Here is an 11,953-nt window from a genome sequence, read left to right on the forward strand (position 1 = left end):
TTGGACTCCCTTATCATCAATAGGTGACATGACTACAGATGCTCCTTGACCTATAGTGGGGTTATGTCCTGATAAACCTATACTAAGTTAAAAATATCTCGAGTCAAAAATGTGTTTAATACCTGACATGCTGAATGTCCTAACTTACCCTAGTCTACCTTAAACACTCAGAATACTCTTATTAGCCTACAAAATAATGCAAAATCATCTAATATAAAGCTCACTATTATAATCAAGTGTTTATATCTTGGATAATTTATTGAACACCCATATCCAAAAAACACTGGCAATGTAGCACACAGCAGAGTAAAAATTGATTACTTTCATGAGTACATAACTAACTGGGAGATGCAGCTCATTGCTGCTGCCCAACATCACAAGAGAAATCATATTGCCTATCATTAACATAGGAAATAAAAATTCAAAATTTGAAGTACAGTTTCAACTGTACACATATCATTTTGTATCACCATAAAATGAAAAAAATCACAAATACTAAGTCAAATACGAAGCCTTCTTTAAGCATCATGTTCATGTGCTTCTCACCTTCATCTGTCTGTGTCCTATTTACCTGCCAAACTGATTCACAGATTTCCTAGTGCTTCCACTGTTGATTCCCTCCTGGATTCCTCAGAAAAGTCTGAATGAGGCACAGACTACCTATTATGGACAGTAGATTCACGTATCAGTCCATGATGAATTAAAAATTTAAAAGAAAAACTGTTTCTTCATCAGTTTGTGGAACACAAGAAGTCTGGCTAATCCCTATGAGATTAATGTGAGAAATAAAGGTATAGAAAGTTAAGTATATCAAGATATCATGGGGGCTAAGGATGTATTTTAGTGGTAGAAAGCATGTGAAGGATCCTAGCATGTGAAGGATCCTAGGTTCCATCCCCAGCACTGCAGGAAAAAAAAATTATCACCTGGTGCCTGTAATCTCAGCAGCTCAGGAGACCAAGGCAGGAGGATGGCATATTCAAAGCCAGCTTCAGCAAAAGCAAGGTGCTAAGCAACTCAGTGATACCCTGACTCTAAATAAAATATAAAATAAGGCTGGGGATATGGCTAAGTGGTCAAGTGCCCCTGAGTTCAATCTCTGATATCCCCACTGAAAAATCATCATGTTGTACATCTTAAAAATATACTATGTTTAAAAAGAAATATGGATGATGGATATAATTTGGTGGTAGAATGCCTATCTACCATGTATGAGACCCTGGGTTTGGTCCCCAGGACCATAAAAAAAAAGAAAAAGAAAGACAACATAAATAAGTAAAAAGATATGAAATTTAAAAAAAAATAGAATAACTGATCCAGCTAAACCACTTTTTGGTATTTATCTTAAACAATTAAAGTCAGCACACTATAGCAATACATACATACCCATGTTTATAGCCAAATTTCACAATTCACAATAGCCAAACTATGGAACCAACCTAAGTATCCATCAATGGATAAATTAATAAAGAAAATGTGTTATATATACACAACAGAGTTTTATTCAGCCATCAAGAAGAATGAAATTATTCCATTTTCAGGAAAATGGATAAAACTTGAGAACATTATGTAAAGTGAAATAAACCAAACTAAGAAAGTCAAAATTCATATGTTTTATCTGATATGTTGAAGACAGAAAAGAAAGGGGAGAAGGAAATTTCTGAAAATTGAAGTGAGATCAATAGAGTAAAAGAAACACACTAGAGGGGAAGAAGTGGGGGGAAGGAAAATACTGGGGAACAACATTGGCCAAATTATATTGCTTATACTGTGTGCATGCACAAATATGTAACAATGAGTCCCCACCATTATGTACAATTATAACACATCAATAAAAATATGGAAAAAAGAATAACTTGACTTACTAAATTGCATAGATACTAGTGTCATTTAAGCTAGGAAATATCATAAAACCAGCATATATTTTAGAGGGAGAGAGGAAGTAATTAAGACTCTTTTTTAGCCCTGCTGAAATCACATGAGATACCTATTAGACTGGCAACTGGGGACAAAAAGTGGGCAATTAGTTCACAAGCCTGGAGTTCTAAGTGAAAAGCAGGGTGGAGGCACAGGACACATATCAGAGAAAACATATCAGATAAAATTCTCAGCATATGAACAATGATAATCTGGGACTAGGTAGGAGGGACTTTTCTCTTAGGCATCCTGAAAACAGAGGACAAAGGGAGTCTGAGACTAAGCCTAGGGGTACAACTAAATGTAGAGATCCAGGATAGGAGGAAGAGGAGTCAGCAGAGGAGGTTATAAGAAAGCAACCAACATGACAGGAGAAAATCCTGGCGATATCACCAAAGAAATCAGAAGAGAAATGGGGAGGAATGTGAAGGTTAAGGGAGGTTTTTTTTATTTGGAATAGGTTACAGTGGTCTCTTGACAAGAATGATCCATAGAGGTAGAAAGAGATGATGAGAGAAAGAAAGAAGATAACTGCTCCAGGGAAAGTCACAGAGATGGTGACAGAGGCCAGGATCCAGAGCTCTCAGGTAGGTTGAGTCTCTGACAGAAGCAGGAATAATCCCTCCATTAGGGACAGGAGAGGAAACCAAGTATATGGTCACTGCAGTTTGGGTGCTGAGAAGATAAGGGAATATTTATGTGGTCACTTCTATTTTCTCAGGGAGATATGAGATGAAGTCATTCAGTGAGAACAAAGGTGAGGGCTGAGCAAGCTTAAGAATAATGCAGAAGGTATGAAATAGTCATTTTGGATAAGAACAAAGGCATACTAGGGAAGTATAGTAGGATCACTGGGAAGTACCAAGCACCATTGTGAATTGTGCTCATCAACTTAAATGAGACTTGTTGGCACAACTGAATACTTTTCTCCAGAAATATTTTGTTGGGTACAGTCATGGGTCCATGTATGATTATATTTTACCATTAGGACTTTTCCAGGCAAAAATGAGGGTATAAGATCATCAAGCAACCATTAAATTTAAGTGGGGAAAGGTGGGAAGTGTGGGTATAAAGGGAAGGAGTGGCTGTTATCATGGTGGTAGGGTCAAAGGACTGAAGGTCACTATGAAGTAAAAAGTGGCTGGAATAAGTATGGTTGGATGGTATAGAGAAATAATCAGAGAGTAGAAAGATAAAAATGCCAGGCCATGTGTCATTCAGGCTGATGAATTCAACGGTCTCATCCTGAGAAAGGGCAACTGAGCTAGGTAGAGGAAGTGGTCATTGGGTGTCAGATAGTCCAAAACTAGAGAGACCAGGAACACTGAGGTCAAGAGTGGTGATGGGAGTAGGAGGTGGGAGGAAGACAGCAGGCTCCTTGCTGAAGTTACTAGTGAATGAGAGGGTCAGGGCCAGGTCTGATAAGTGTCAGCAAAATCCAAAATTTGTTTGGATTTCTGGTATGTCTGAGGTGACGAGGGATGTCAGGAATGTTGGGATCAGTCCTGAAAGTTTCATGATAGAAGTAAAACATTCACACTGGATAACAGGAAGTCCAAGGGCTGCTGGTCTCCTCAGCATTGGAGTTCTGAGATCTGCATTTGAGTATACACTCTACCACCCAAACAATAAAAATTCATGAAATAAAGTCTCTAATGCCTTCAATGCTATTGTCAACATCCATCTCTGCTGGTTAGCATTGATGCTTTAACATTTTGAAGAGGAAAAAAAAAGACATTTTCTTTTTACCAAATCCACTGAATGAATAGAGAAATATTTCTTTAAGGTTAAAGTCATAAAAAATGTTTATACATTTTGATGTAATAATTTCATTCCCTCAAAATTTTTACTTTCTTTGTTTGTTTGTTTTTTGAGACAGATCTCACTTTGTCCCAGGTCAGTCTTGAACTCTCAGCCTCCCAGGTCTCTGGATTACAGATGTGTGCTGCTGTGACCAGCCCACATTCTTTTAATCAAGCACAACATATATACAGAAACCATAAATATAAATATGAATTTACAGAGTGAATATAGCCATGTAAAACACTCCTAAAAATCTGATGCCAGAAAATATTCACTTAAATGAATAATCTATAAGCCCCATATGTTCACACACTGTTATAGTGAAAGGGTAGAAAAAAACTAAATATTTAATGTAGAAATAATTAGGTAAATGTTCACACATTAACTTGGTAGAACATTATGGAGCCATTAAAAATGAATTTTTATAGTTTGAAGACTGTACAAAAAATTCACCAACTTGAATGCCACCGAGTCAGGCCTCAGATCTTCATCTGTAAAATAGGGATTAAAAAGAATGTCTCCCCTCATAAATCCATTATGAAGATTACATGAGATTGGAAAGGTAAAGTGGGTAGAAAATGGCTGATGAGTAATTAATAAAGGAGTTCTTCTCCTCCCCCCATTTTTTACTTTACTTTTTTATATGTGACGGCAGAATGCATTACAATTCATATCACACATATAGAGCACACATTTTCATATCTCTGGTTGTACACAAAATAGAGTCACACCATTTATGTCTTCATATAGGTACTTAAGGTAATGATGTCCATCTCATTCCACTGTCTTTCCTACCCCCATGCTCCCTACCCTCCCATCCCTCCCCTTTGCCCTACCTAGAGTTCAACTAATCTTCCCATGCCCTCCCCCAACCACATTATGAATCAGCATCCTTAAATCAGAGAAAACAATCGGCATTTGGTTTTTTGGCATTGGCTAACTTTACTTAGCATTATATTCTTCAGCCCCCTCCATTTACCTGCAAATGCCATAATTTTATTCTCTTTTAATGCTGAATAATATTCCATTGTGTATATACACCACAGTTTCTTTATTCATTAATCTACTGAAGGGCATCTAGGTTGATTCCACAGTATAGCTATTGTGAATTGTGCTGCTATAAACATTGATGTGGCTGTGTCACTGTAGTATGCTTTTTGGGTATAGTACAAGGAAAGGGATTGCTGGGTCAGATGATGGTTCCATTCACAGCTTTCCAAGAAATCTCCATACTGCTTTCCACATTGGCTGCACCAGTTTGCAGTCCCACCAACAGTGTATGAGTGTACCTTTTTCCCCACATCCTCACCAATACTTATTATTGTTTGTCTTCCTATTAGCTGCCTTCTAACTGGAGTGAGATAAAATCTTAGAGTAGTTTAATTTGCATTTCTCTAATTGCTAGAGATGTTGAACATTTTCTCATATATTTGTTGATTGATTGTATATCATCTTCTGAGAAGTGTCTGTTCAATCCGTGGCCCATTTATTGATTGGGTTATTTGTTTTTGGTGTTAAGATTTTGAGTTATTTATATATCCTAGAGATTAGTGCTCTATCTGATGGAGATCTGGGCCAACTTTTTCTTCTATTAGATGCAGTGTCTCTGGTTTGGTTCCCAGGTCCTTGATCCACTTTGAGTTAAGTTTTTTACATGGTGAGAGGGGTTTAATTTCATTTTGTTGTGTATGGGTTTCCAGTGTTCCTGGCACTATTTGTTGAAGAGGCTATCTTTTCTCCAATGTAAGTTTTTTGGTGCTTTTGTCTAATACAAGATAACTGTAATTATGTGGGTTAGTCTCTGTGTCTTCTATTCTGTACTATTGGCCTTCCAATCTATTTTGATGCCAATACCATGCTGTTTTTGTTACTATTCCTCTGTAGTATAGTTTAAGGTCTGGTATAGTGATGTCACCTGCTTCACTCTTCTTGCTAAGGATTGCTTTAGTTATTCTGAGTCTCTTATATTCCAGATGAATTTCATGGCTGCTTTTTCTATTTTTATGAGGAATGTCATTGGGATTTTGATTGGAATTGCATTAAATTTGTACAGTGCTTTTGGTAGTATGGTTATATTGCCTATCCAAGAACAAGGGATTTCTTTCCATCTTCTAAGGTCTTCTTTAATTTCTGCCTTTAGCATTCTGCAGTTTTCATGTTTGTTGATTCCCAAGGGTTTTTTGGTTTTTTTTTTTTTTTTGAGGCTATTGTAAATGGGGTAGTTTTCCTTTCAGAGGAATTATCATTGATACTTAGCATTATATTCTAATATAAAATAATTTACAACTAACTCATACATTTTGTGTGTTTGTGTGTGTGTTTAGATACACACATGAAGGCAAAAATTTACCTAAATTATCTACTGCTATATACACAATTCCTGGAAGTGTACTTGGAACATAACGGACATTCAAGGATTCTTTATTGAATAGTTTTGAATGTTTAGGGTGACATTGTATCTTACTTCTCTTTTTTCTAAATCCCAGGATGACAATGTTATTTATATAATCAGTAATTTCAAAACCACATTTTTTTGCAGGCCATCTCCATGGATAACTCTGTATAATAATTTCTATTTTTTTTGGCAGATTGGCCATGCAGAAGCTGGGAACACAAGTATTTGAGGAGGTCTACAATTATCTCAAGAGAGCAAGGCATCAGAATGCCAGTGAAACAGAGATCCGCGAGTGTCTCGAAAAAGTGGTCCCTCGGGCCAGTGACTGCTTTGAAGTTGACCAGCTTCTCTACTTTGAGGAACAGTTACTGACCACAATGAGGAAAGAACCCACTCTCCAGGACCCTCACTAAGGAACCATGACAAACAAGCAGAAGTTCAAGTAGACAGATTTCTGTGAAAATCTATGAACTCTATAAGCTGGACTTTATTATGGGAAATGAGCACATAACTGGGGCTCCCATCTTTAACTTCCATTCTTTAATGACTCGTTTAGGAGTAGTGAGCATGGCTGCCTGTTCTTGGAGTCATAGGCCATATATGTTGTTTGATTTCTGTCCTGAGATAAGCTTACAGATCAGTCTTGGCATCCTGTAAAGGATTTCCCTCATGCGTGCCTCAAGGCTCCCAATAGGGTTGGATTGTCCCAATGATGGCTGAGGAGAAGCCAGCTGCTCTTTGCCATCTCTAGTTGGAGGACAGAGCTCAGGCCTGGCTCCCTTTAGTCTCAATGAACTGTGACCAGCTTGCTTGGGAGAGCTGTTGGAACTGGCCTCTCTGACAAGCTGGGCTGCCAAGGAGTCAGACTGGCCTTTCTCTCCCCAGTTATTATTTTTTATTATTTACTGTTGCTTGATTTTATATATATCTCACCTTCCTTTTCACCTTTTTTTCTCCTGATACTGGTGATTCTAGCCTTCTTGCTATTTCCCCAACATGTTTTAGCTTTGGGGCCCAAATTCCCTTACCCTGTATTTCCCTTTTTTTACGAGGGTCTCTTCTCAGATGACAGCTCCTCAGAAAGTTTTCTTTGCTCTTCCACCTTGTTTTCTCTTCATTTTGCTGAGCACCTGTTTTTGGTCCATGTTTCCCTTACATGACCAGCAAGCAAGATGTACATGAATACAAAAACCTGGATTAAAATACAAAAAGCAATTCCCTTCTGGGATTTATTCCCCAGACTCACCTGTGGAGAACTGAAGATTTCTATTCATAATAAATATATATTTCATTGTTACAAAATCACCTATTTTATCTTTTCCTTATGTAAAAGTATCTTGTTAAATGTGACGCTACTTTCAAATAATAGTTATTACTTAGTAGAAAGGAGAAAAGAAAACACATATGGGCTTTTTTTGGTAGGTGGTGGGAACTGGGGATTGAACTCAGGGGCACTCGACCACTGGACCACATCCCCAGTCCTATTTTGTATTTTATTTAGAGACAGGGTCTCACTGAGTTGCTGAACACTTCACCATTGATGAGGCTGGCTTTGAACTCGAAATCCTCCTGCCTCAGCCTCCTGAGCTGCTGGGATTATTGGTGCAAGCCACCAAAGGTGTTAATAGGAAAAGAGACCTCACCCCAAGAAGAGCACTCGGGAGCCTCTTTGGCATTTTATGACCAAATGGATTGCAGGTAGGTCTTGAACAAGGGAGACAACAGTAGAATTTAAGTTAATAAAAAGTTTCTGAGTTTTTCTGCTGATGGTTTTTACAACATTAGAACAGAAGAAGGCTTGTACAAGTTGCTGGGTCTGACAAGGAAATTATCAGAAATTTCAGTCTCTACCATCTTCCACAAACAGATTAACATGCTCAGATAATAATGTTCTGCATTTTAAAATCTATTTCTAAGGAGACAGGTACAAACAAAATATCTTACCCTTCAGAGATTTGTGTTGTATACCACAACACATCAGGCTTATAAGAAAAGAGAGCTGGGGAAATATCATTCAGGATAATAATTTCTCATAAGAGAAGCTTACTTAAGTTTATCCTTCCTTTGGTTTACTGAAATGGGAGTTGAGAGCAAAACTTAACATGACTTGAAGAAAATATCTCCTTATCATTACTACTGGGAAAATTCTTTCTCTTTTAGCTATACCCAGTCTTAATTTGGGGCCACTTCAATGTGGGAATTAATAACTAAATCAAAGAAATAGGAAGTTGCTTAGCATGAAACAGATAAAGGTATCAGGGGATAGCCTTGCTGCTTTATTAAAGAAAATGCACGCGCGAGCACACACATACTTTTCACAAACTCCAATTGACCTTTCTGCTTTCTGTTTATGCAGAGGAAATGCCACTAGCTATTTTGGGTGATGCAGAGATAAAGGGGAGTGATAGAAGTTAATTATTTAATGTCTTCAGGGCTGAGGCTGGAGCAAAAGCTCTAGGTGTATTATAAAGGAGTCCAGCCATCACTGTGGGTTCAGGATAAAGGAAGCAGACAAATTGAGCAGTAGCTCAAGGGGGATGGTGGCAGGGGACACAAAACAGTCTTTTAAGGTGATGGGAAGGCTAATGGGTTAAAAGAGAATGGGGCCAGGCCACTAAGATGGTAAAGGAGCTGTAGTGAGACAACAAGGAGGAGAGAGGGGTGTGTGTGTAAGAGAGAATGGGGGACAGGGCTGGGGTGGACACGGAGTAAAGAATGTTCTCAAATAATTCTGCCACAACCTGTGTGATGGGGGAAAATTGAATTCTTTTGAAGACTTGGATTCTAGACTTACTCTTGCCATTACCGTGTGATCTAGAGCAAGTCACTTCCTCTCCACCTGTTTCCTGCCTATGTCTAAACATTGCTGTAGAGAATCAAAATAGTGTAATGGGTTAAATCAAGTGAAATTGTCATTGTGGTTCAGCCTATTATGTAGAAGTGCTTCAAAGGCTATAAAAAGTCCTCATCTTTGGAGGAGGAATCTTTCACTTTATTTTTAGGCTGCCTGATCTTCCATCATTCGTGTTTTACCCCTGAATGTTTCCTTAGGCTTCTAACATCCTGCTATTATCATACAAATGCACCCCCCCACGAGAAATAATAATAATCACTTTGACATTTTCAGCTGGCACTTGAGGAGCTGGGAACCAACAAAGGAGTGAGAAAATCTCGCAGAGAGCAGCTCAGAAAAGGCACACACACATTGCATCGGTCTCGGAGGTTGAGGACGTGTCTTCAGACGTAGGCCTGTCAGCCTATGGATTGAGCTACGCTCACCTGTTCCTTTGTGATAGTACCCCTTGCCCTGTTTGGGATAGAATGTTCCATGGAAACACTTTGTGTGTCCCTTTCTCTTGCTCTGCCTTTGGGTGTGGCCTTCCTAGATGTCAGTCAATGGGCTGACAGTGGACATCATGAAGCTAGACTCAGCCCCCTGAAACCTGACCCCTTGCCTCATTTGAATGGCCTCTCCTCAATAAAAGGGCACAGCACAAGCTCTCTTGCTCTTTCTGCAGTCCCTTCCTTAAGGTCAGAGGAGCCATCACAGGACCCCAAAGAAAAAGGTATCTCTGTCTCTTGTGTGGTTATTTTGTGCAGCCTAGTTCCCCTGGGGTGACCCTGAGTGTTTTAGTCGTGAGGAACGGGACATCTCCCCACCCTGCCTATGGAACTTCAAAGTAATCATCACCAGACCCCAGGATTCCCAGTTCTTTTCTAATTTTATCAGGAAGTTTATAAATTTGGTTCAAGAAATATACATTATAAAATAAGGTCTTCACAAATATTCCCTAGAAGTGCCATAATCAGGGTTTGAATGTCCCCACCCAGACTCAGGTTGAAATTGGTGAGGTAATGAGAGGTGGCACCAGGAGTGACCTTTAAGAGGCGATGACATCAGGAGGTCTCTACCCTCACAGAGGATCCATTAATGAAGTCATGGGTTAATGGGCTATGGTTTTTCTCCAGAGTGGGTGTGTTATAAAAATCAGTTTGGCTTTATCTCTTTTAGGCAGCCTTCTCACTATGTGATGCCCTAGGCCACCTCAGGTCTCTGCAGAGTCCCTCACCAGGTGTGGCTCCTTGATCTTGGACCTCCCAGCCTCTAGAACCATGATCTGAATAGAACTTTATTTTTTTTTTTGTAAAATTAACCAGTCTGTGGGGTTCACTTACAGCATCAGAAAACAGACTGAGACATCCAGAATTGAAAACCTGACTCCAACAGGAATATTGTCAAAGTAAATTTGTAGGTCTACTACAGGAGGCAGTCTTTCTATAGCTAGAAACATGTTTGTCTTTCCAAAATACTGTGAATTTTCCTGCTTCAGGAGCTTGAATTTTCCAGCTCAATTCTTCTCTCCCTATACCCTTGACTGTTGTCACTTTTGTAGTTTTCAATATTTTCCCAACTACTTCACTCTTGAGTTTGGTTGTGGAACTTGTCTTGGCTGAGTGATGTACTCAGGGCTGGAAATGTGTTGGTGCAGTTGGCTCTGTTCACCTGCACATCTGTCATCACCATTTAGCCCCCAGATTAGAGGACGATGATAAGAGACTTAGAGCAGAGAGCTCTGGATGTAACCCACAGAATGATTCAACGTCACCCCAGCCAATATGGAATAGAGCAAAAGTCACTTTGGGCAATCTGGAAACTTCTGAGCAAGAAACCAGTGTTTATTATTGTATGCTGTTCAGGTTTTATGGCTGTTTGTTATGCAGCAATATTATGGCAACAAGCTAACCAATGTCTTCCCTTTCCCAACATGATTTTCTGGAACACCAAATCCTCAAGTTTTGTGCTTTTTGGCATTAATTTTTGTTGATCTGGGGAAAGTTTTATGACCAGTTTTATGACTATGACTTCTTAGAAATAGGGATATCCCTTTTCAAAACAGCCCAGGTGAACCATGCATGCTCTCTTTTCTGGCTTTCAGTGTGTTTCAAGGCAACACTCACTAGGAGCATGGAGCCTACCTGGACCATCTTTTCTGAAGCTATGGTCTAATTCTTCTTTAGATTTCCGCTTAACATGTACTGAGTTCTCATCTTATATCAGGATCTAAATTTAGGCTCACAATTTTGAGTGATAAGAATTTACCAAGCAAATAATTGGAAAAGATCTTATGAGCATAAGGAACACAAGAATGAAGAACATAGCCATGTGGGATTCTAGGAACTTGGAATCATTTGGTGCTTGTGGCACATACAGTGTGATTAAGATTTAGAGAGGAAGAGGTGGTAGCCAGCCTCCAAGATGGCCCTCGTGATCCTCATTTCTGATATTCATACCCCACATAGATCCCTATCACACTGCATTAGGTAACCTGTGTGACCAATAGAACACTGTACAAATGGTGGTGTATGACTTCTGAGACTAAGTCATAAAAGGCAGATTCCATCTTGTTTTCTTTAGGATCACTCACTCTGGAGGAAGCCAGCCACCATGTTGGCAGGACATTCAAGCCACCTTATGGAGAGAGCCACGTGGTGTGAAACTGAGGCCTTTTGCCAATATCTGGCACCAACATACCAGCAATGTCAAGGAGCTATAGGAAGAAAATCCCCAGCCCTAGTCAAGCTTCTATTGACTGAGTCCCTCACTGACATCTGGACTAAAACTTCATGAGAAATCCTGAGGCAGAACCATTCAGATAAACCATTCCTTAATTCTTACCCACAGACACTGAAATAATGCTGTGTCATCACTCCAAAGTTTTTGCAATAGATCACCTCACAGAAGGTAAAGCTCTACTGTGAGCTGTTGAGTCTGCTGTGCTGTGCCCTGTAGTCAGGGACAGACAGGAGATACTGATGTATTGAGATACTGACTTCTGG

The 11,953-nt window shown here is 39.3% G+C and overlaps 1 protein-coding gene across 9 annotated transcripts in view; it reads left to right on the plus strand.

Moving 5' to 3' along the window:
- Nek11 (NIMA related kinase 11) overlaps positions 1 to 7,417 on the plus strand; it is a 307,831-nt gene extending 300,414 nt beyond the window's left edge. For all 9 annotated transcript variants that reach the window (XM_005327006.5, XM_040269806.2, XM_040269805.2 and 6 more), the window contains one exon: positions 6,309 to 7,417. In XM_005327006.5, coding sequence (XP_005327063.2) covers positions 6,309 to 6,528 — 220 coding nt within the window. In that variant the 3' untranslated portion in view covers positions 6,529 to 7,417. The remainder of the gene's footprint in view (positions 1 to 6,308) is intronic.
- Positions 7,418 to 11,953: the final 4,536 nt, after the last annotated feature.

The sequence above is a fragment of the Ictidomys tridecemlineatus genome, chromosome 3, assembly GCF_052094955.1.
Source record: "Ictidomys tridecemlineatus isolate mIctTri1 chromosome 3, mIctTri1.hap1, whole genome shotgun sequence".
NCBI lineage: Eukaryota > Metazoa > Chordata > Mammalia > Rodentia > Sciuridae > Ictidomys > Ictidomys tridecemlineatus.